Source organism: Cryptomeria japonica, chromosome 5 (genome assembly GCF_030272615.1).
Source record: "Cryptomeria japonica chromosome 5, Sugi_1.0, whole genome shotgun sequence".
NCBI classification, from domain to species: Eukaryota; Viridiplantae; Streptophyta; class Pinopsida; order Cupressales; family Cupressaceae; genus Cryptomeria; species Cryptomeria japonica.
Window position 1 is genome coordinate 805,175,920 of NC_081409.1, and position 26,191 is coordinate 805,202,110.

The following is a 26,191-nucleotide window of genomic DNA, read 5'->3' on the forward strand; positions in this document are numbered from 1 at the left end:
ATTTCACCTTCATCATCTTCCCTTCGGCATGTGCGACATTTATGTGACCTAGTTTTGAGAGCCTTCTCAACTTTCTTTAAGTTCAATCTGGCTCGACTTTGGCTTTGTTATCATGTCGAATACTTTAAAATGGAGTCTGCAATTCTCATGCTTCCCAAGGATGAAATCATAATGATGGCCTTTAGGGGCCAAATTAAACAGGAATGTTGGAGCATGATTTTAAACGACCTTGATGATCTTGCTTTGAGGGTTGTTATTGAAATTATGGGGGAGGAACATATGAACTATGAATTCAGGTTTAGGGTTAACTACAACATTCTTGCTACATTTGTAGTCATCTTACTTGTCATGGGCACACTAAAAAATGAGGCAATTCTTCTCTATCAGGCGATTTTTAAGGAGAATTTGTTAACTGGTTTAGAACTTGCAGTTCATAATGTTAATGAAAACCTGACGATGCCTTACCCTAAAGACTATGTTGAGCCGGGTGAAAAGAATCATGCTTGGAATGTGGTGATGCGTCCTACCTTGGTTATCAAAGATATCTCCTCCTTCGAAGCGAGGAAACTGACAACTACAAGAAACATTGCATTTCTCCATAAATGGCTTCATTTGAAGCCGACTTAGGGTACAAATTGGTGGGTTGATTATATGATTGAGGAAGGCTTTTCGCCTCCACCGGACTCCCCTACAATGGATATCGAAAAATTTCAGGTGCTTCCTCCTGTGATTATCAAGGCATCTCACTTGACTGATAAACCTTCCTCTCAGGTTAGGAAAAAGACTCGAAGAGCTACAGTGGAGGCTATCCCGTCGAGCTCTTCTGCAAATCTTCATCCTCCTCATGGGGATTGTGTTTTTGTTGATAGGATCTTGAAGGAATAAGGGCACAATTTATCCCCTGTTTTTGTCAATTTCAGTTTTTTGGGAATCCCTAGGAATTTTGCAGCACTAGCCGGGGATTACGTGGTAGCTTTCTATTATGGTTATTTAGACATGTGGCGTTTTTGACACTTTAAGACTTTATTTCAAGATTTTACTATTCGCAGTTATATAGGGTTGACTGATAAGATTTTGCTTATATGGATAATTTTAGACTTTTCTATGGTTAAAGTTTGACATTCTCCTATAGTAATGTTATTACACTATGGTTTTCTGTTTTATGCAATATTGTTTCCTGAGGATTATAGTGTAATTTTGTTGGCATTGCTCTAGGTCCTCTCTAGCTATCTGGGTCTCTAAAAATAACACTTGTATAAAGATTTTGCATACATAAGGGCAGGGACCTCAGACTGGCCTGGGCTTTGTTTCGGGTTTGTGTTTCTTTATACTTACATGATAATGATATGCTAAGATTGATATGCATTAAAAATGAAGGTGCTTTCTTATCTTGCATGATTGTGCTAACAACTAACTATAGTACCAGATGGTTGGAGGTTGCTTGTGACTGCATCTATGCAGGATTATTATTTATACAGGTCATCCAAAGGAGATTGTCATATTGGATTGGATTGGACAAATTTTTACTCCAAGGGATGGTCGTAGCTATGAGAGATAGCCTCTTCGGATTTTAACATGTGGCCATAACACATACATACTTTTGTATATTGCTTCATGTTATTTGTATCAGGCTTATAGTTAAGCTATGCAATTTTTTTAATTGTATCAATATACGAACAATTGAATTTTTATGGGGCAAGATTGGAGATTTTCTCCACCCGACTCTTTCCTAGTGGTGCCCCTAGTGAGCCGGGTTGTATTATGTTTTAAATTATTAATAAAATCTTATGACTTAGGCCTTTTACCGATCAAAAAAAAAAATAGTTAAATGTTTTTGTTATTTTTTATGCATAAGTGTCACAAACACATCAAATTAAATACTTTTAATTTTATTAATAGACTTTTTTACATCCATATATAAATCTAATACACCTTCAACATAATAAATAAATAAATCTCAAATATACAACAAATTTTTAAAAATTTGAAATCCAATCCTCGATATAAACGTTTAGAAACCCCAATCCAAATAATGAAAATATTTTGATTTTGACATTGCCTAGAATAAATCCATTTTTACAAAGTGTAAGTGAGAAGTAAAGCTTTTGCCCTACAACTTATAAGGCTGCTATTTTAACATAACAGAGTGGGATGCAGACGTGCACATGTACATGCAAGATTCTTTGCTTGGAGAGAGAGACAAGATAAAATAGCATAGGTTAGGGCACGGGAGAACAATTATTTTAAACCACATGAGAACATGCTTGCTTAATTGTAAAATAAATATAGGATCCAAATTTCAAAAGAGTACTAACATTTTAATAAAATGATAAAGCCAAAGCAAGCATTTAGGGGAGATGCACTTTTCTATCAAATCGAAGTTTGGAGATTTTCAATAACTCTAATCAATCCCACTAAGCATGTCTCTTCTTTTTGTCGACATATGCCCCAAACAAAATATTCAGTTTTATCAATTATTATTATCTTTGGCAAATCACAACGTTACTAGAAAACAAATTGCACAAGACGACGACTGTGCTAAATGTAACAAAACAACGACCATTTTTTTATTAAATAAGAAGCGAATATACTATTTGCAAAGCTTCAATTTGAAGTTATCACATTGGATGGATTTGGATTTTAGGTGAATTAAATTTATAGTCCAAAATTATTATTTTTATTTATAATAAAAAGGGTAAACGTCTTTGATTTGGAGTTATGAGTCGTGAGGTCATAAAAGTGAGACCTCATCTTCAATATAATAATCTAAGTAGAATTTGAATCTTGTAGGCAAGAGCAACATCACATTTAACCTTCACACTATGTCAATACCGTGACATACCAGCTGGTAGAATATTATTATTTTTTAACTATTTTAGTCATTTTATTTGGACTTATGTTTAAATGTATATATTATTTTAATTTTCATTTGTAATGGATTGGAATATTTAACCTAATGTGACAATTTCAATTTAACCATACAACAATTGACCTATTTAATATGTTATATGATTATATAGAAATTATTAAAAGTATTTTTTGGGTCCTACAAATGTCTTTTTTACTAGTTTAATAGTCGTTAAATTTAAAAACTCACGTTTGATTGAACTTTACTTAATATCAACTTTTTTGACTTATGGAGGTTATTCACAATCAAAGGTGTTGTAACAAGGTTTCAATTTTTCTATTGGTTGCTAGCTTTTAATGAACTTATATTTGACAATAACTCTCAACTTTTTTTGACTTGAAACCTAAGTGATGGGAAACGTGTGTTGATAAGAACATTAACTCTACATTTATCTCAATAAAAGATAAGAAAATTGACTATTTACCAACAAATGTATTGAGCCAATTAAGCAATGTGGGTTCATTTAAATAATTATTTATGTGGATTATCATACATAGGTGAAATTGGTTATTCAATCTCTAAATGGAATAAATAACATACTACTGACATTAAGTGTGATAAAGTTATAAAGTTGGCTTTGATTCGACACTTGTTTAGAGTCTCAAACATCATACATGTGCTAAGAAAATTGATTAGATTATAATGAATTAATGATTTGATCAAATTGATTAGTGAAAGTGAAGAGATTAATTTAATATTGTCAATATTTTTTATATTAATCGTTAAAACATCAATAAAATAATGATTATGAATATTTATGTTTTACATTTTATATTTTTCGATAAGGATTTCTAGTTTATAACCCATACACAATTTTAGATTATTATTAAAAAAAAATCTCTATAAAAAACCTAGGTCTAACTTTAAGCAAATCAAGTATAGAGATATAATTAACTTAGATAGAAATATATGAGATTTGAGTAATTGAGGTGAAGAAAGTGGAATGGTTGAGATGAACTTTGCCCTCTTTTGATTGATTGAGATGTTGAGATGCAAGACTATAAACTAAGATTTGATATAAGACTAATGTTAGAAGACTATGGTCGTTATGATTCTCATTTTGTAATATAGTAGCTAGCATTACTTCTATGCATATGTTTATAAGTCATCTCACTATTTAGTTAATTTCACATGCATAAAATGGTAGTAGTTGCCTTTATCAAGACTTTATATATTGTAACCACTTCATGAGTGGGGAAGGTGTCTTGGATATTAGTAACTAGAGAGTAAGCTTTATTGTGAGGTTGCCCCTTTGAAGTGATACTACAAAGATAATAAATGCATTTTGTGTCACATTATAATGACACAATTACTTCGATATCCAATGTCTTGAAAAAGGTTGTCTATAATTCTATCCTTGGACACTTCTTCCCAAAGTGGATATGTCCTTCACAAATTTACTCTCATTATTTATTTGTCTACACTTGCACCTATTTTTTAAGTTTGGTGATGTCAAAAATCATCTTTAAGGACCTAATCATAAACAAAAAGAAAACTAATGACTTATTTGATCATATTTACAATATTCATTCTTATCCTATAACATGAACACCTCTTGATCAATCTTATAATAAACTTAATTGATAACACACTTACCATCCACATATCAATGACATATCCAATAAAACATCCAATATCCAATATGAAAACTGCAACTATTACCACAAACTACATTTGCATCCTCTAATGTTATCTATATAGACTACCTAAAATCCTAACATAGCTATCACTCAACATACCTTACTATATTAAGACAAATAACTTTAATATGCAATATTAAAAACCAAAAACCTAACCACTTAACCACAACCCCTTACCTACTGAACTAATTATAAATTCATTTGATAAAATTAATAAAATTAATTAATTCATTAAAAATCCACATAAATCCATTCTCCAATAATATGAGGCGAAGATCTAGTAGCAATAAAGGCCAAGCCAAATTTGCAAAAGTGATGAGATCACCCCAAATAAAATTAAATAACATTAAATAAAATATTGAAACTTCAAGAGAACAAATTCAAAACCAAATACGTAAACCGTTATAAATGTTCCCCATATAATTCCAACACACCGTATTGCCCCTTCACAGCTCACTCCTTTACTAACCCCAAATTTTTAAAAAATAATAATAATTCAAAATCTTAGGTAGGATGAAGACTGCAACCGGTCAACATGTCAAATCACCGAATCTTGGAAATCCCCAGCCGGTCAGCATATCAAAATCACCGAATCAACAGGGAACCATTTTAAGTCTTTCACGAGGGAAGTATAAATTACATTACACAACCCTTGCTTCCCTCCTTGGTAACTCAAATTTACTGTTTTTAAAATATCTTAAAAAATAAATTTTTTTTTTTGAAATCTGGAAAAATATCTCTTCCATGATATGATGATTTTCATTGTTTTTTCATTTACCTCAAGTTCTCCTCTGCCTTTATCTTCGCTTTACCTTTCTCTTTATTCTTCTTTACATGACCTACTCTGTATTTTGCGCTCTCAACTTGCTCTGTATTTTTACTTAACGAGATATGCGTATAAATCCCGCAGGGGTTTATCGGGAAAATACTTCTGCGAGTATTGCGGAACACTCTTAACGGCCATTTTCAAACACTAGTCTAAGCTTTCACCTCAAGTTTCCTGCTACATTTCGTGAGTTTTTTATTGCAATTTTGTGGTTGCTTAAATACGTTTTAACCAGAAAATCTGCCGTATTTTTCATTGAAAGCCGTTTTGCTGCACTTTTGTTAAAAGTTTTGTTGAAATTTCGGATGCATTCTCATGGTTTGGTGCGTTTTGTTAGAATATTTGCTTACTGGCTTTAAACCTTCGTGAGAATATTTGCTTTCTGGCTTTGAATTTTTACCTTTGATTTACATACTGCGCTTTTCGCGTTACATTTGAGCTTCTCTGGTGTTAATTTGTTATATCTTGGGCGTTTTCTGGGATATCTTTGTATGCTTGTACGTTTCTTTGTGATAGTAGTTGTGTATCGCCTGTAAGTGTTTTTATCTCCCTTAACATTGCGCTTTTCTCGTGAAAACTTTTGTTGTTTTGGTTTTTCATTATTCCAAATTGGTTTTACATAGACGTTGGAATAAGTTTGCTACTCATTAAAGATTATAAAGTTTACGTGTATTCTGGTGCTTCTTGGTTTTCGGACTCGAAATTGTCATTTTACTGCAGTTGTTTGCAAAAACGTGTCAAATTTGACAGCATTTTTCGCTTGAGGGTGCATTTGTGTCAACATTTCTTCAGCTTTTCATAGATTTCCGCAATTTTGGGTCGAACGCTTGTACTATGATCGTGCCATTCTTTTCCATATCCTCATTTATGTCATGTTTTACTATTATCCTTGTTTAATTCGGTGCGTTGTGGTACGAAATGCGCCTTTCTGCAATATCGTCCTGTATATTTCAGAAAATAGTTAAAACCTTTGTAAACTGTAGAAATACCCCGAGTTAAAGCTGATTTTAGGCCTCGATTCTCCGGTTAACTCAAGCAATGAAGACTTGAGCTTGTTTGATCAAAGGCGGAAAAGGAAAATTTGCATATTTGGTGGTGGTACTTGGGACTGGTGTAGAATGGCAATGAACCCTTCCAGGTTTATAAAATGTGTGACAGTGGGAGATGGAGCTGTTGGGAAAACTTGCATGCTTATTTGCTACACCAGCAACAAGTTCCCTACTGTGAGTTCACAGAATTACCTCGTACTGTTTATTGTAGCGTTTTTACTTAGTTTTAGCTTGTAGCCACTTTTGGGGGTTCTTTATGTTGCTTATACTGGTTGTAATCTCAAGTCCTGTTAATCCATTTCAGGCATCTATAGATATTAATATAATTTCTTCTTTTCTTTCTTTCAATACTTTCAGCTTGTAAACGTGGATTTTTATTTGTCTTTGCATCCTTGCAGGACTATATACCAACAGTATTTGATAACTTCAGTGCAAATGTAGTTATTGATGGAAACACTGTAAATTTGGGTTTATGGGACACGGCAGGTAATATTTTTCCCAACAAGTGGAGAATTTTATTAACTGAACTTTATTAACTGTTTAGTTGGCTTATTCTATTCTTGTAGATGTTTCTCAATGGTTTCAGATGCATTTATTAAATTGACAGAAACCTGCAGAAGCTCCCCGCCTTCACTTATAGATATTGAGAATCTATTTTTTGGGCTAGGAAAAATTTGAAGCACATTCCTGAGATTTGTGAAAATAGATCATAGTTAACTATTCCCCAGGATCTTTACACCACAAAATCACCACGTGTACCGTGGATTTAGTAGCCACCTTATTGTCATGGGATAATTTTATCTTGGGTCACACACTTATGAATGGCCTCCGTTACGATTGCACCAGAATCTCCTGTATTGTGCATGAGAATGTTTTGTTTTATTTGTTTTTTGCCTTTGCGGGGATGCATTTAATTTTCCTGAGCTGTCTGTCTTTATCTCTCTAGGTCAGGAAGACTACAACAGGCTGAGGCCGCTCAGTTATAGAGGAGCAGATGTGTTTGTCCTGGCATTTTCTTTAGTAAGCAGGGCTAGCTATGAAAATGTTTCTAAAAAGGTATAGATATTTATTTTTGTCAGGGTGTAATTTCTGGTTATGCAAGCATTAAATGAATTTTATTTTACTCTTGATTTCAACTGTACAGCAATAGTTTAATAGAAAAGTTTCTGATTTCTTTTTTCTGCAGTGGGTAACTGAGTTGCGGCATTATGCTCCTGGTGTGCCAGTTGTTTTGGTCGGAACAAAATTAGGTTAGTAAAATTTTGAACATTTTTGGCTCTAAAGATGCTATATCAATTATTATAATCTCCTCAGGCAGTGTAAGTATGTTTCTCAGTGTTTTATTCAGATCCAAAAATGTTCCTTTAATATCTTGACTGATATTGATATGCAGATCTCCGTGAGGATAAACATTACTTATCTGACCATCCTGGTTCAGTCCCTGTAACAACTGCAGAAGTATGTTTCTTACTTTGAAGAATTATTTTCTTATTTTTACCTTGTATAATGCTTCAGGTTTTGAGCACCATGTTTTGTGCAAGCTTGTAGTATGTCTTGCCAATGATGTTTAAGCTGGTCTGTTTGCTATTAGGGAGAGGAGCTAAGGAAACAGATTGGAGCTGCTTCATATATAGAGTGCAGCTCAAAAACCCAGCAGGTAATGAGGTTGAAACCTATATCGTCTCTAATTTTCCTATATTTTTTTATACGTTCACTGCCTAAGCAGTGTTAGGGCTAGGGCTGGCTTTTAGCTACTCAATTTCAAAAAGTGCAGTGTATGTTTAGGATCAATACTGTTCTAGTAATGGACCATTTCTAAATCAGTAATTTTCTATATTTTCAGAATATTAAAGCTGTCTTTGATGCGGCAATCAAGGTTGTAATTCAACCACCAAAGCAGAAGGAAAAGAAAAAGAAAAAGTCCCGTGGAGGTTGTTCAATTTTGTAAGTACATAGCTGCCTGATTAATCTTTATCCTTGAAGAATGTATCTGCTGCAAGATGCATGCTGTTGTAAAAATTTCAGTGTTAGGAGGTTGTATTGTTTGAATTGCATAGTTCGATCGATTGCCTTGTTTGCCTGTTTTTGTCATGAAAGTGGGCATTACGCTATCTTCCAAACATTCACTTTTATATATGCTGTTATGTTATTAGTCCAGATGTTGCTTAAAATCCTTCCTTTAGAGGTTATATTGTTTGAATTGCATAGCTGGAGCAACTAACTACAGCATATCCATGTGTTTTAACTTTTAGTTATGATAATTGCATTACCCAAATTTGCAAACATTCATTGAGCAATTGTTTATATTATTCATTAGGTCTATAGTGCACTTGCAAATTCAATATAGTGTGAAATTAGCTATTATGTTTTATCCAAAACTAGTTCATTATTCTATAGGCCATTTATGCCATCATTTCAGAGCACAAAATCTTCATTTGAAAATGATGGCATTTTGTAGTTATAAATTTTATTTTATTTTGTGGTTAATCTTGTTTATTCCTAAATATGTTTACTTTGAAAGAATTTTCATATTCTATATATTTTTTGTAAAGTCACACCCAAGCTGTACAGTACTTTCAAGGAAATAATTATTATGTTAAATACCATAATGGTTCTCCCCAAATTCTATAAACACCTTCATAGGGTTTGATTTCTACTGAAGACAAAATGTGTCTATTATGTGTCCATGTTTTAGTGGTGTTGACATACATCATTTAGGGTAATTTTCCATTATTTTTTGTTCCAAAATTTAAGTTTCTGGTTTTTTCTACTACTGTGGCAATTTTTTTCTCATTTTTCCCTGAACAATAACTTAAATTTTTTTCAATTAGTTGAAAAAATATTGATCTCTTGTTTTGCCAAGTTATTTGTGAGAAAGATGTTTGGTACTATGATTATGACATTCCTATAATAATTTGTAGGTGAGGTCAGATTTAGACATTATCACAACCTCACTATCATAAAACAATACCCCATTTTTTCAATTATAGCTAGAGGGTAATGACTCCCCATAACCAACCCTCACAATTCCTCGTCTTAGATATACCCAACCTTAATATTTGTAGAAATGCTATTAGTAGCTACTAAAATTCCTTGCATTTCAACCAATTTACGTAACCTTAGTGCATCAACAACCTTGATAACAGTGTTCCATGGGGATCCATTCCCCCCTGAATCTTGTCATTTCTAGGACATCCTTAAATGCCAAAATGCCAAGGAAATGCCTCCTTGTCCCCATAAATGAGGAGTTGTTGTTCCCAAGATGTTTCCTCTCTTCTCCTGGGATGTTCCCCTCAAAGAGGGGATATTTCAGAGGTGTTCTCTCCTAATGAGGATGTTGTGGGGATGCTGAGAAGTCCCTGGCATTTATCAAACCATTCTGTAACTTTTTAGTAAATTCATTCACCCTTTGAAAGTTTGTTTGGAACAGAGAAATATAATAATATTCAGGTTTAAATCTGCAATAGATGTTTTTGATTGTGACAGAAATCTGAAAACTGGTAACCTTGTGAAAGAAGCTGCAAACACATACTGTTGATTGTTGCATGGAGCTGGATATGAGAAGGAACAGCAGAGAGAAAAGAATACCTAGGCAAAACTAGCGGAACAAATATGCTACCTACACCAGGAGGTTTTAATGAAAGTTGCACAAATTTCCATACATATAAGGTGCAGATTAAATCCAGATAGCTTGGAGTGTGTTCCATAGAGCTTAGAGTACATGTACATCATCTCGTACAATATTTTTTATAGTAAATTTGTGTAACTTAAGAGAATTATATTTTTATCTTTATTATATTTATTAGTTATTATCATGTATTGCACATCATAATTTATTTAATATTATTATTATATATATCGCGTGCTGCTGTCCCTAAATTTAGGTCTTGAGTTCCCCCATTCTAACATGTCCCCATTCCAAAACTCTGTAAAACTGTGCTTCTTAATTAATGAAGTCATATAGCAAAATTTTATAGACCCATTTTGGCAAGTAGATGTCAAAGCTTTTTGCTGCTGCATTAAGTATTCAACTTTTCTTGGTCTATTGCTGTAAACTTAGCACCAAGTAAGTATTGCCTGAATTTTATCAATGCATGCATGGTTATCAAATTTTTGGATCATATATCATTATATTATTTTATTTATTAACTTTCCTACTCTCATATTCTAGTGGTTTTTCTTATTACATTAGGACAACTCACAACCTAACACCTGATGCATCACAATCTAGCACAAAGGTTTTAGAAGATTAGATAGTGCAAAAACTAGGCAAGTAGTCGTAGCCATTTTGAGGTCAATAAATGCTTTATTTGTATTTGTTCATTTAAATTTTAAACCTCTCTTGCTTCATCAAATCATTTAATGGTGCTATAATTTTTAGATAAACCCTTCACAAACCTGCAATAATACATGCATAAACCAAGAAATTCCCTTAGCTGAGTTATATTTTTTGGAGTACACAAAGCCAATATACATTTGATTTAATTAGTTCCACCTTTTTTATGATTCTATGAATAGCCCCTTTTTACATAAGAATGCACGTCATTGATCCCATCAAAGTCCACTAACATACAACACACCTTTATTCTCCACTCGGTCCACTTTGAGTCCTTCATTGTCGGTAATATGCCCCAAGTATTCTAGATTGTACTGCAAAAAGTGCACTTGGAGAATTTGGTATGCAATTCACAATCGTTAGGTAGCCTATAATGTGATCTTGCTGTGCCTAAAATGAATAACTAAATCTGAACTTAATATTAAAATATTATCAGAGGTTAGTGGTATAGTATTATGGAGGTTAGGTTAAAATTTTCTATTCATTATGGCCTGGACTGTTGTGGGAGCATTGATTAAGGCAAAAGGCATATCTAGAAACTCAGATGTCCTATGGTTGTTTTGTGGGTCTTCTCGATTACATTAATTTGGTCGTAACTACATCTTAAGTAAATTTTTGTGAGGAACTTCACTCCATATATCATCTAAGTAGCGATTTGTATTTTTAATTTTCATTGTCTGATTGGTTAACACATTTTATAGGAACCATCCTTTTTAACCATGATAACCAGGCCAGAGACTTCTTTGGCGAGTGATATGCCCCATTATCAAGGACAGCAATATTTTCTATCTCATCTTCCAAATATCAAGGACAGCAATAGTGAATAACAAGAATAGGAATACCTGAATCAACTCACTAACATGATCCATCCTGTTGAAGACACTGTAGCAATTTGTTGAATATCCTTAAGTAACTCTACAATAAATCCATCATTGCATCATCCTCATGACTTTGAGCTATTTTATCCATGTCAATGGTAATAGTAGTGACATCTTGTAAACATTTTTGATAAACAACAAATATGTCTCTTTGGTCTTTGATACATTTTCCATCCCATTAATTGAATAATATCTTTGAATGTCTTTTCTGTGGCTTTAAGCGTATCTTTTTCCCACTATATGCATGAAGAGCATTAGGCAAACTTCAAGGTTCATGGAAATTGTGAAGTAGCCAAACACTCAATTCTTAGCATCATATCAATTCCACTGGGAGGAATGATCACCAGTTGCTTGTTGGCCTTTCTATCAACCTTCACCTTGTGTTCTTCAGACAACGCTTAGGCCACTTTCATTTCTTCCTTTAGAGTTTGAGGCTTCAATGCCTTTGGCATCTTTTATCTAAATGGCTGACCCATATAAACGACAATTGAATAATTATTAACTTATCATCAATCCATCTTACTGTTGTATTCATATTTCTGAAATCTGAAATATATTTTGCAAGTCAATCTCTCATTTGTCTTACTTTATCAATTCAAGAAAATAATCAGAGTGTTTGCTTATCATGCACCTTTAAGAATAGAACGATGAATCACATCCAACGATTATGTTAGTTACAATTACTTATTCCATATTCAATTCAGATTGACACCACCATTTATGCAGACTGAATTTTGAAGTTTGTCTTCATATTCAGCTAGAGCTAAACTGTTAGTCTTACAATTCCTCAAATCTGTGCCATTCTCTTTTCCTTTTTTAAGTCTAATCTAGAGGGAATACTATATTTATCTGGGAGAGGATATTTCAGTAGGGCCATAGGAAAAAGTAACTCCTTTTCTTTTAGGTCCAAAGTATCTATCCTTCAAGGTTCCTAAATCTGCTTCCAGTGGTGTTTAAGGTTAAAACCAAGGGTTAATGTGATTTCTTCTTATTTTCGTAGCTAATTTAGAGGTACCTTAAACTTATGGTGGTAAAGCCTTTGTGTCTCGGTCGTTGGTTTGACTTTCATTCCTTGTCCGAGTACCCTATTGAATCTCATCCCTCATTCAAGTACTTTGCTTATATCCCATTTTAATTGAAAACCAAATCGTGGGGAGTCAAATTTTAGGCACATGTTTGCATGTTCTCTTTCCATAAACCTGTTATGAGAGGAATCCATCTTCAGTTCTTATAATTAAGACATACTCCTCTTATTGATCTTTATTTCGAATTGCATGTCTAGGTTGTACAATTTTGGTGAGCTAGAATACAGTTTAGATTCTCTTTGCCACTAGGCTGTTTTGTGTTTGTATCATCTATATACAATTGCTACCATTCTGGTTTATAAGATGAAATGAATTTACTGTACTCTTCTCAAATGATATCATGGACATGTTTGCTATGATGGGTGAAATCAAAGAGCCCACGGTGACCCATTATATAATTATTAATAAATCTTTCTTGAGAAACTGAAATAAGTTGACCTAAGACAAAACAAGGTTAAACATTTTCACTGCCTCTAATATCAACGAATGCTTGGTCAACTACTCTCTCTATTCTTAAGTTGATGAAATTGGTGGAGTTCTTGATGAAAGCCGGCAACTTTCCTACAAAAGTTTCCAATTTCTTTTCAAGATAAATTATACACATGAGAGTCAGTTGTATCAACTATTGGTGTCAGAGGCATTTTTGCTTTGCATACCATAGGTTCAATAAATTCTTGACACAATTGGGGCCTCTGGTGAAATCTCATTACTCAATGATGATGAATTCGTAATCTTAACCATTAATTTTGTCACCTTGTTGAGAGAACTTTTTTTCACTCATTTGTAGTATCATCAATTCCTAGTTGGAATATTTATAACCATCATCATATTTCTTTATCAGCTTTAAGCATGCATCCTTGTCTTTATTAATATCTTTTACAGTTTACTCTTATTTGCCCAAAACTTGAGCATTGGGCAAGAGCAAGCAGGGTGTGAATCTTCAAGTGCATGCACGAGACAACTACAATTGAAGAGCATGGACACCTATACAAGGAGAGCATAGACATTCCCCGTCACAAATTCCATCTTTTGCAGGAAGGATTGGCATACGTTACTTACATAATGTTGAAATGGAAAGAGAAGAATCATGCAATGTATTTATGCAGTCCACATGTTTCATGATGGATCATATCTCTGTGTTTTCCATCAGTCCAAAGTCATTTGATAGATAACAGATATGGATGCTAGCCATAACGAAATACAATATTGTGATCAATAGTATTTTAAAGGAGGGCAATATATAGGATGATGACAACACAAATACAACTGCAGGAGTAAACAATATTCTTATGATACCCTTTTTGCACACACTTTTTAAATAAGAGAACTATTCTGACTTTTTTGGAGTTTAGCTAGTTTTCAGCAGATTGCTGCACTCAAATCACCTTAATAGTCGATGGTATGTTGAAGAAAAGGATTCAAACACAATGCTTATTATCTAAATTTTAGATAACAAGTACATGTTGGAATAAATAAATGTTGCTTTTATCATATATCTAGTTTTCTTCAATTCATAAATTAAACTAAACATGTTAAAGTTTAGTTTGCTAGTTTAAATAAGTTTGCCCTATTCTGCTTTTTGATATTTCATGCATGTCTCAGAACTTGTTAATTTGCTATTGTTTATAGTGTGTGTCTTAATTTTTCTTTCTCGTCTTGCAGGAGGATCCTTTGTGGAAGGAATATTTTGTGCGTTGAGTAGACACCAGTTGTTCAGTGTGACACAGATTTACTTTGCCTGTACATTTTCAGTGTTTGATCAAGTGCGCTATGCTTGACACCGATTGTTTAGATATTTTGATACATCTTGTGTGAGATTTACTAAGGCGGAAAAGTGCTTCTCTATCCATTCCCTTTTCCGGATGTTGGACTCTCAACTGCTGTGGGTGTTGAATTGAAATATTTTATTGGGCAGTTGTATAAACGAGATATTTTTAACTGGTAATGATTTATCCATGGATAAATGCTACGCTATATGTTGATGTTACTTACATTAAAAACTTTGTAGATTTGGTGAAAAAATATTTGCTTACACTGTGATGGCTAAAATTTTGTATACTTTGGGTCACGATTAATTTTTATTCCATAATCAATAGTTGATTCTTGGGATTATGAAATGCCCGATATTTATTATTTTTTCATTATAAATGAAGCTAACTTGACGTGGTTTGAAATTACACACCATTGATATTGCAATAAATAAATTAGCAACAATTCTTGAATCTCATCGAAAAGAACATTTTTTATCCTCGTTTGTTTTTGGTTAGATGTTGAGGTGGGACATTTAAATAAAACTATTATTTGCTATTTATTTATTGAGCAAAAATTATCGTCACTCCACATTAGCAATGAATTATTTGAGGAAGCAACAAGTTTTCAGCATACTTTATTTATTCAATCAGAAATGGCAGGTCTTCAAAAAACGTCAAAAAACGTCACCCTTCATAAAGAAATAAACCAGAGCACTTGATTTACTGAATTTAATATTACAAATGTGATATATATTGAATATTTTATCTTCCCCTAACGTTTACACCGGGCATTTGATTTGGGACAGCTAGGAGGTTACGTGTACCCTAAAATCTTAAAATTAGTTTTAATATTCTGGTCACCATTAATTTTTTTATATTGTTAAACTAATAATACTTTTAATGAATATTCTTAATATAAACTATGATATGAAGTCAAACCAAATATAAACTATTCTAAACATTAAATATAGGGAAACGAAAATTAGAGATAAGTAACATTGGACTTAAAAGATCCAATTTTCTGGTGAGCCCTAGTTATTTTGTGGTTAAAAAGTTCTGCAAATTTGGCTTGCCTTGGTTTTACTGCTAAGATGAGGTCAGGGAGGTGCGAACTGGAGTGAAGACCAAGATGAGGTCAGGGAGGTGCGAACTGGAGTGAAGACCAGATCCTTGGTGATGCACACAATCACTTGCAAATGTTCATCAGGTAGGCTTGGACCTTGGAGTTGAACTCAAAACCAATGGGAAGCAAACCCACAACCCAAGCCAACTCCACGATCCCTGTGGGCTGGTTCCACATTCAAATAATAGTACCAAAAGTGATATTCTTGAATAGACAATGTGCAATAGAATGAGTTATGCAAAATGTTAACAAATTTAAAAATTAGTAAAATGTAAATAATAACCATGCTAAACTCTGAAATTTGCATAGATGCAATGTTAAATGGAACAATAGCAGATGAATTGTTCATCATATGACCATAACCATCTCAAATAGAATTTCCAAATTAGATTGTGAAACAGAACAAATACAAACTTAAATGTTCCTAACAAGACCATAACCATGTCAAAACATGGCTTCCAACTTAATTTAGTTCCAATACATGTCACCTTTTACAGACAAGGGTTGCATTTAGTATCACACCCCAAGAATATAGTTTTTGTTGTCACTCGGTTGTTTGGAAAGCATTCCCTATAAATAATCATTACAGAATGTTGCATGAGAATTGACAAATACATGACTTGGCTTGAACCTTACCTGTAATTGATTTATCAACAAAGTTATTATGTGCGTGAACCCAAAAAAGCACTTAACACCATCTACTCGACAACCATGGGAACTTGAAATATGCTATCTGCAAGAACATCTATGCATTGATCATCATACCAAAAATAAAACAACTTAAGCAACCTTCTATTTATGTGACGCAGTTCATAGATTCTAACCAAAGTTGCATGGACACTGATATAGATACAAATATGGATACAGTATCGGATATGGATACGGCCATTTTTTAAGACCCTTAATATGGATACGACTGTATGCATCATTCATAAAGAACACATCACATATATTTAACACAAATTTCTAAGTTATTTGAGGAGACTTTCACTACTTCAAAAGCAATATAGACACATAATTGCTACATAAATAATGATAAGTTGATTTAACATTTTACAATCTGCAAAAATAGTAGAGTTGCATTGGAAATTAACCCAAAAAATGGGTCAGTGAAATAGAAAAACATTTGATTTGTCTCTCTCATTTGGTGTAGGTTTTGTTTATACCAATTTTTTTTTAAATAAATGCATGAATGAAAATTTTTAAAATTAAATTTAGGAAGATTTATGTCAAATTTTTTAAAAATCAAATTACATATTCTCTAGCATGGTTGGAAATCAAGGTTTTTTTGGGCATGCATGGGTACAGTATTCGACATGTATCCTGGCTGTATCGGATACTTATCCGTTTTGGATACAGGAACAGATACGGGGATACGCGTGCCCAGGGAGGGACTACTCTGATTCTAACTAAAACTGCATGCCTCTAGTCCCATGCTGGTGGGAGATCATTTCGACTTTAAACAGACACATTGTAATGTGCAAGGATTTCTTTGATTTCACTCATTCCTGCTTAGAAAATACAAAGTTGGTGAATGCCATTACCATGCCGGCACAAGCTGAGAATAACATGGTAAGTTCCCCTGATTCTAGAAACCATTCAGTACTACACTTTTACAACCAAAATTGTCTTTCAATAAGGCAATTTTACAACACATTGTAACCAGTGATACATGCTTAAGCCCGCCACAATTTTAATATAGAACCCTTTAAATCCATAAAGGCAACATTACAAACATATATAACTAAAACCAGACAAATCTTAAAGATCTTGCTACAATGGCTTGCTCTCCGGGTGAATGTTACTTGGGAGTACCGCTTTGGGTGGAACTGGGGGGCAATGCATTTGCCTGAGATACTTCCACTCCCATTTCTTTGGTAAGTTCCCCAATGCTTCTCTCCAACTCATCAATGCGAGATCCCATTTCATCAAGTAAAAAGCAGTCAAGGAAACACAATTTTCAGTGTTTCAGCTTCATATTTGTTAATAATGAATTATAACGGCACAAAAAATGTTAGTAAATAATAACAAACAAAGGATATTTTTTGTGATAATGGAATCCGACATAGTCTGGAACCTGGTTTGCTGTAAAATGAAAAAGCAAGACAAATATTACAACTTATCAAATCTGGTGCAAAAACTCACAAGCATTGTACTTTTTTGAGATATGGAGCTCACAATTTATGCATGATATTAAACATAAATAATCAAGGCAGTTATATGGTAAAGTTTAACTCACCATTTGCTGGAGTAGGTTCTGAACCTGTACAAGAATTAAATGTTACTCAGTATACAAGCTCAGTTCTTAGTTTTTTTATTACTTAATGACATGAAAACATGCAGTTAAAAATTGTAACAGGGCAAGAAGAGCACAAAAAAACCAAAGGACTGGTCTAGTGAGCCCATAATTGGCAACTAGCAACTCAACTCTCAGTTTATTAAATTATCATACAATCGCCACTTTTCTCAGATCAAGCAATAAAATGACAGCAGTCTAAAGCCTTCAAAAATAGATTCGAATAAGACTAAAAAAGAGATTAACACACAAATAATGCCTAAACAAAATAAAAAACAGCATACGGACTGTCCAATGCGATGAGCTCCAGTGGTAAAATGTTGTGGGAAAAGATGAATAAGAGTTGAGAATATAAAAAATTTGAATGAGTGTAGTGAACCCCAATAGGACCAGGCAGGGCACAAATGATTGGTGAATTGGACAGAATGTTTTTTTTATAAATCATAGAAAGAGAACAACATAGGAATTAACATTATCATAAAACCTTCTTGCGATTCATTTTGAGGGAAAATATATTATGCATTTTTCCTTCATGATACCAACTTTGGCAGTTGAATATTTGCTAACTAAAGGGCATCTCCATGGCTACAAACTTTTCTTCAAAAAAGATATTCACAGAAAGTTATGGGAAAACCTGTGGCAACTAACAAAGATCAATGACAACAGTATTCCACTTAAGGCATTCTCCATCTACTCATAGCCAAAAATACAACATTCAATGGTTTATTTACATAATTCTGCATTTCTTTAAGCACAGCCTTGAGAATCCATACAAGGGGCATTTGTCATCTCCCCATTGGTTGCTTCTTAAAACCACCATAAACATTAATACTAACCCATTTTTTATATACTATTAATGACAGTAAAATTATAAACTTACAAAAGCAGTCATATCGGCAGTACTTTGAGTTGCTTCTCCAGGCTCATGACCTTGATTTTGTCCATGCCTACCGTCCTGTTTATTCAAATTTGTGGAAAGCATCGGTTAGCAAAACCTATATAAAATGGTGAGTCAACAAATGTCTCAAAAGAAATTTTAGTTTTCATTACAGGATGTAAAATAGTACACATTATAGGATGCACATATAAAAACTGATGCTATAAATAACATAAGGACTGGACGTGGTAAAAGCATGAACTTCAAGCATCACATTCTGGCCAGAAAGGAATCCAATTATTCCAAGCGATCAAGGGCTACTAGAAGAAAAACATTTCTTTCTCGTTATTCTTACTAATTTGATAGATGTCATAATCTATTTTGAACCCACAATGAACTGAGCATTGCATGTTGAAAGTGTTTCCTTTGAAACACCGATAGTATCAAAGAAAAATGCTTCTGAATTCCCTAAGCATAATATATGTAAAATGCACGCATAATTTGGAATATGCATAGCTTAATTCATGGGGCTTTCATTATTCATGCAATTCATTACCTGAAATCCAACTTATGATCAGTACAACTTCTACTCTCATCCGAGCAGAATCCACTAACATTATTTCCTAATATTTGTTCAATTATGTTCAATGTACAGGTTAATATCTTTGATTAGGAGCAATAAAATTATCTTAAAATCTGATCTTATGTGCTCATATAAGTCAGTAATATAGCTTAAACCAAATTGAAAAATAAAAATTGAATAAGTGGCAAGAAGTAGAATGACATATACACTAGGAAAACACTAATGGCTAGATAAGTCAGACTCAAATGCAAGTCTCACTACGATAACTCTAAATAAGTCTTACAATACAATGAGCAGAACCCAAAACTGATGTAAGACCAGTGTCAACATTCCAGCAACATGTCAATAGCCAATCCTATACGGTATATCTGGAATACCATCCAATGCAATGCCAAACCTCCACCGCAAGGCCTATATTTATATGGTATAAGCCATTGAGGAAATCATTTTTGGTTTCCTCAAAACGTTGGGCTTCCAAGAGGGCAGCCCAAGTCAGGGTCAAGAGCATTGTTCAAACCCAAGCAGCACCTATCATGCATTCATGGGTAAATCCCACTGTATGAATAGTCAATTAATCAAAACTAGGCCATCCACTTGTACGATGCAACTAATCTTCCAAGATGCTGTTACAGACTACCTGAATAGATAGTCCAAGATGCCTTTCCTAGCCCACTATGTAACTCCTCGTATCAATGCTCTCCTAAACCCATCATAATACATTTGCCAAGTAACGTGATGTGTCATCCAAGGAGTTAGTTTGGCCCCAAGTGTGGCACCCCATTTCATGAGAAGCAAGTTTTACAACACATCACATTAATTAAATATTACAAGGACTTGCAAGGTGTACAAACATTGTCCTAACAAATTATATATAGAAGGAACAGAAAAAGAAAGCGAATAATCTAGAAAATGTTGACACCCTACAAATTCAGTAAGATCCTAGAAAAAAGGCACGTATAAGGTTTATTGCAAAAATAGTAAACACAAAGATGTATTGTATCAAAAATAAAAAACTTTATAAAATCAAACATACTCATAGAATACCAAATAGTCAACTACATGGTAGCCTCAAACCACATGAAAAAATAGTAGCAACTGAGCTTGCTACACTTGTAGAATACATCATATCAGCCCTAAAACTAAAGTTAAAAAAAAAGGCCTCTCAATCAACTATCCTTCCAATGAAATTAAATATTATAAACTACCACAATGAAACCAAAAAATACAATGTCTGATAGATACCAGTACCATAAAAACTGGAGAATATAATATAGTTGATGTTGATAAAAAAAACTTAAAATATCCTGACAAAGAAACTGAGAAACAAATAGAAGTGGACACCAAACAATTACCAAATCAACTCTGTACTTTTGCATCATTACACAATATAATTATAGGTGCATTCTCTCATCTTTATTGATAAACTAATAAGCTGTGTTGCTATGAGATGCATCTCCGACCCCTTTGCACACGTCTCTGATGCCAAAGACCTTGCCAACGAATCTTTGGTCAAAGAAGACTTTCAATTGCAGTCTCCTGAAGTCTCCCATCCTCTCCCACACAAAAGGCGCCCACACAAAACAGAACAAAAAACCTAAAACTCAAAACTTAAACGCATTAGGAAGCTGCAAAACAAAAGCCAATGCAAGGCAAGAGATAATGTGAGCCCACAAGACCACAAGTAATTGCCATTTGGCTATTTGCAGTTTGATGCAAAACTCAAAAGATATTTTCTATATCCTTGCTGCTGTTCTTTTAATTCCTTTATGCAGACTTTGCAATATACACAATGGGGGTGAATTATACTAATCCTTAGGAGTCGTGAATTTGGTTGTGATTATACATTTTCTAGATTCATTCTTGTACGTCTATATTCATATTCTCATATATATAATCAAACAGAATAGCCAAGGATTTGAAATGTCGAAAGATTGAACTTGTTGGTTTGGACCCTTGCGTTCAGTTTTCTTATACACTTGTCAAATTTGATTGATTGCTATAAAGTTTCCTTTGCTTTTGATGGATGTTTTAGTTCTAGATGAACGCTTGCCTCCTTATCTTATAGATCTGGATTGTTGTTGGATGTTTGATACTTTTTCTCCTGAATATTTTTCATTGGCTATTTAGTATTTGGGCAGTACCCTTGCCAAAGGATTTGTAATGTTGAAATGAAATATCCTATTGTCTGGATTTTGATGGAATTTATGAATTCGTTTAGATATATGCTTGGTGTTTATTTCATATCTTGAATATTCTTGTGCATGCAACAATAAGAACGTGCAATAAATGAAAATAACAGAATTTTCAAAATGGAATTGTAAACCCCTGTATATTACTATTGGAATGGTGAATTTTGGCACTTATTACAATAGCATTTGATGCTGCAATTACTCAGAAATTTACAAACAATACATGCAACACACAACCAATTCTGCAATCATTTCCAAACATGCCCTACAAGGGGTTGCCCAAGCTAGAAATATCATATAAATTCATGAAACCTTCAACTTGCAACATGGCTCCATTATTGTGTCCAAACCCTAGCGCTGGAACTTCCACAAATCTGCCCAAAATTCTGCAAATAAGCTCAATGATGAACTCTGAATGAATCCACCTCACAAGTAGAGTTGGGTTTCTGTCCAACCTACAAATATCCAAGGGGTTTCGTCCTCAGAAATGGCTATCACTGTCACACCAGCAACTAAGGAGAAATATCAAGTATCAAACAATCACATAATATCCCCTTTGGAGGAGGACAAGGCTCCTTTATAAAGACTTCCCAAACCATTGGTGAGCTTCCACTCTCAATGTGGCATTAAAATTCACTTTATTTTATTTACTACTTATAAAGTCATTATTATCATTTTTATAAATAAAGTCACTTTACTTTTATAATTTTATTTTATAACATAAAGTAACTTTTTTCACCAAATAATAATATAAGATCCTATAAAATAATATTCCACCTTTTATTTCTCCACCAATAGAAATTAATGACATGACCAGCATATCATCCCTTATATCTCCTAATCAGCCTATCGAGATGATGTGAAATAGGCTAATCAACTCTCATGTGGTCACTGAGGAAAAGGGGACATTACATGAAAGTTCAATGTCATGGTATTTTCTGTAAATGATTACATTACATAAAAAAATGGCCTCCCCAAGTACCTCGGTCTCCTATTTTCTAAGAGAGACGTACTCATAACAGTACCAATCTTCCATACCAGCACCAGAACCAGTACCAGTCACTTAAGAAAATATTTGTTTCCCGATTTCTTTATCGTTCATTTATACATTAATGTGTATAACTTTCTTTCTAATTTTTTAGTTAGCTTTTTGGTGAGTCATGTAACATTTATTCATTTGGAAGGCTTCTTCTCCAATCTCTATATAAGGAGATGAAACTCTTTGTAATAATCAATCCAATTAATTAATAGGATATTATAATATTGTATTCTATTATTTTTTTAAATATGGTATTAGAGCAGAGGGTCGCATGAACATACTAGATGCAACAAAGGGTGAAAGTCATAAGGCAGTTCCTGATATAATTCATAGCCTATTTCTTAAGAAAAACTCGTGAGGATTTCAAGCTTAAATTACAGGTTGGCTTTTTTTGTATGGCCAGATTTTTTTTTCCAAAGAACCATGTTGAATTTTTCATGCAAAATAACTTGCATGAACTCGCATATTGCTTGCATGTCATTGCACATGACAGATTCATAATGTTTAAAGTTTTGAGTATTTCATCTACTACAATTTTTGGCCTGGCTAACATTTGGGAATCTATTAGAAGGAATTGCATATTGTTAAAGGATTATGGATTGCAATGGATTTTCTTCTGTGTGAAGATTTTATGCAGATCAACATCCTAAAGTTACTCAAAATTTTGGCAAGAAGGTTATAAGGTTTGAAAATATTCGATTTTATTATATTTTTTATGAAATGGAAATTTTAATTGGAGTTGCTAAAATGACCAACACAATGAAGATGGAGCAAACTCACAAGGTTGGACAACCATGCACTTTGTCTAAGGTTATCTTGAAGTAAAATGTGTTTAAGTACTTATTGAAGCTAATGCTGAATAAATTTGTTACCATGTTGAAGATCCTTTAGATGCATTTCTAGGAGAGCCTAAAAAGATTACTACGTCAAATGAATTGCAAGTATTTTAAGAAGCCCACACTTTGAAGACGAGAAGGAATCCAATATAGATAAAACTCAAAATATATGGTTGCCTAATCAGCTTCGGAGTTTGTGATCTTGGTAATCGTACCCTTACAAGGGTTATGAGACAACTTGACGAAGCTTCATTAAGTAGCTTAACATGGATTTTTGTCCAATGGTTTGAGAGATCTATGATTCAGGGATTTGGGAAGGTGGCAATCCAAAAACTCAAGAATTCAGCTATGGAGCTACACCTTTACAAAAGTTCGAGGCAACTTAATCCAAAAACTCAAGAATTCAGCTATAGAGCTACACCTTTACAAAAGTTCGAGGCAATTTGATCGACTTCTACCTAGTGTATGGTCTGTTTCAAAGAAAAGCTTCTTAAGAATGGCATATTCATTGTTCAAGGTGTTTTTTATTTTTTTATTTTTTAAATCAAGCCAGCCTTAAGGGGTATTAAAATAATATTAAATTATTAATAAATAAGGCTTATAGTTATAATAAAGTCACTTTAATGGCAAGTGTTTTCTTTCTTCTTTTCTAGTTCACTTTTTGGTCCATCATTTAATGTTTATCCATTTGGGTTGTTTCTCCTCCAATTTCTATATAAGGAGATGAAACTGTTTGTAATGTCACTAATAATCAATCCAGTTATTTAATAGAATATTATAATATTGTGTTCTATTAAAATTTACAATATAATTATAGAATCACATATCAGCATTTATGCCATTTTACAATTGCATTCTTTCTCATCTTTATTGCGTATCCTTTCATTGATAAACTAATACGTAATATATTACTATCAGATATGTAATGTCCCCAAATTGGGATTAACCTGTTTGTGCCCAAAATCAACAATTCCAACAATATAATTTATTGTTAATAATAACATATTAAAGTAGATTCATTTAATCATTAATAACTTAAGAAATAACGAACGGATACATGGATTAGCGAACAAGTGTATCATAGGGAATGTTAAACCAAAGTCAATCATAGTTTAGTTTGGTAGGAAAACTCGAAAGGGCACCAATATCCTGCTCACCCAACTAAGCTCAAGAACACATAGCATCCAACTATGACAACTTGCCCCTCGACACATTCACAAATGGCAGGAATGTCCAACTATGACTTAAAGACATAGAATTCAAGTAGAACTCCTATTAGAAACAATGCATATAGAAAAATTAAAGCATAACACAGTTAGATTTCATACCAGTTACATTATATTGCACAATGGCTGTATAGCTTGAATCTTATTCACTTAAATCAGATCTCTACTTCCTTCTATTGATATTTGTATGATTGATTTATTGATTCAATAAATTCCTTTGATTGGATGATTTGAGGTATTGGTGAGTGATGACTAAGTGATTGTTGATTAAATGATTGATGACGAAGTGATTGTTGATTGAATGATTGAGGAGTGATGATGTAATGAATGCTGGTTTGATATATGATTAAATGAATGCTAAATTTGATAGAATGACTTGCTCGATGAATGCTTTTATGGAATTCATGAGTGATGATTGATGATTGAGTGAGTGAACCTTCAATGCTTGGAATGAATTCTCCTTTATACCTTAATGGTAAAAGGGTCCCCACCTTTTATAAGAAAGGAGTCACCTCTTTTCATTGTTGCCTTTGAGAATAATAAATTATTCTCCAAATTGATCTTCCTTCTGTCCCCTCAAATGAAACCTTCTCTCATTTATAACTTCCACAGTGGGGGAGATTCACATCTATTCATCATGCCTTTTGCAAGGATCACAACCTTTCACAATTACCACCCTTTCAAAGGGTCACAACTTCTCATCATTCTTGTCCTTGAAAAGTCACTTCCTTATTATCTGCTCATTCCTTTCTTCTTCCATTAATCCTTCCTTACTCCCTATGCTCCATTCTTCCTTCCTCCATTCCATTCTTTGATCGATACCTGCACTTTTCTCTATTAGACTCAGAATTAGAATTCATATTCCCTCCTCTTCATATTAATTGCTTATTCTTTTCATACCTTCATATCTCATTGAGGAGACACATCTCTTTGGAAAGAGACATCCCTTTAAAGGGTCATGTCTCCTCGTTGCTATCTTATTATTCAAATCAGATCTGCACTTGTCATTCTTGATTAAAAATCCCCTTTTAAATGAAGTTCTCTTTCTCCCTTTTATACCTCATGTTTGAGGGAGGCACAACTTTTCATTTCATGCCTTTTGCCATTCATTTAATTATTTTAATTGTTTTATATTTTATTTTTATTATTAGTATTTATTATTAAATCCTATTTTAAAATGGGGACATTACAACATATTTGTTTCCCAACTTCTTTATCCTTCATTTATACATTAATGTGTATAACTTTCTCTTAGCTAATGTGTCTCCTATCTATACTTTTTATCTTAAGTACTCCAATGTAGAACTATATCACATATCAATGACCAGTAGTGTTAGAACTTTCACTAAAAAATTTATATCATAATTATACCTATAATTTTGTCTTTACATTTATCACTAAATTATGCAATCAAGATATATTCCTTATCTTGTTATATGGTTTCATCAATAATCATCCATTTATTAACAACTTTACATATTCCCTAATAGATTATTTTATATATTTTATTTAATTTGTGCGTAAATCATTTATGCTTCCTGTTTGTCTT

General features: G+C 33.3%; 2 protein-coding genes across 3 annotated transcripts in view; one reads left to right on the top strand and one right to left on the bottom strand.

Moving 5' to 3' along the window:
- The first annotated feature begins 5,318 nt into the window (after window positions 1-5,318).
- On the top strand, window positions 5,319-14,778 carry LOC131042080 (rac-like GTP-binding protein 5). 2 transcript variants are annotated; one of them, XM_059221759.1, is made up of 9 exons: window positions 5,319-6,597; window positions 6,822-6,909; window positions 7,370-7,479; window positions 7,610-7,673; window positions 7,817-7,881; window positions 8,015-8,080; window positions 8,267-8,367; window positions 9,910-10,092; window positions 14,385-14,778. In XM_059221759.1, exons 1-8 carry the CDS (start codon window positions 6,493-6,495, stop codon window positions 9,959-9,961), a joined length of 651 nt encoding a protein of 216 aa, XP_059077742.1. In that variant the 5' UTR covers window positions 5,319-6,492; the 3' UTR covers window positions 9,962-10,092; window positions 14,385-14,778. The 2 variants fall into 2 exon arrangements, with proteins under 2 accessions (XP_059077742.1, XP_057831378.1); XM_057975395.2 differs by lacking the exon at window positions 9,910-10,092.
- Window positions 14,779-16,785: 2,007 nt separating this feature from the next.
- LOC131042091 (heat shock factor-binding protein) overlaps window positions 16,786-26,191 on the bottom strand; it is a 29,354-nt gene continuing 19,948 nt past the window's right edge. The window contains exons 2-5 of the mRNA XM_057975405.2: window positions 18,773-18,847; window positions 17,836-17,859; window positions 17,639-17,681; window positions 16,786-17,528 (exon numbers count right to left, since the gene is read on the bottom strand). Coding sequence (XP_057831388.1) covers window positions 17,398-17,528; window positions 17,639-17,681; window positions 17,836-17,859; window positions 18,773-18,847 — 273 coding nt within the window. The 3' untranslated portion in view covers window positions 16,786-17,397. The remainder of the gene's footprint in view (window positions 17,529-17,638; window positions 17,682-17,835; window positions 17,860-18,772; window positions 18,848-26,191) is intronic.

Coding starts and splice junctions, on each gene's coding strand:
- LOC131042080 (XM_059221759.1), top strand. CDS start 6,493: ATGGCAATGAACCCTTCCAGGTTTATAAAATGTGTGACAGTGGGAGAT. Junction 7,480..7,609: donor ATGAAAATGTTTCTAAAAAG/GTATAGATATTT, acceptor TTTTTTCTGCAG/TGGGTAACTGAGTTGCGGCA. Junction 8,081..8,266: donor GCAGCTCAAAAACCCAGCAG/GTAATGAGGTTG, acceptor CTATATTTTCAG/AATATTAAAGCTGTCTTTGA.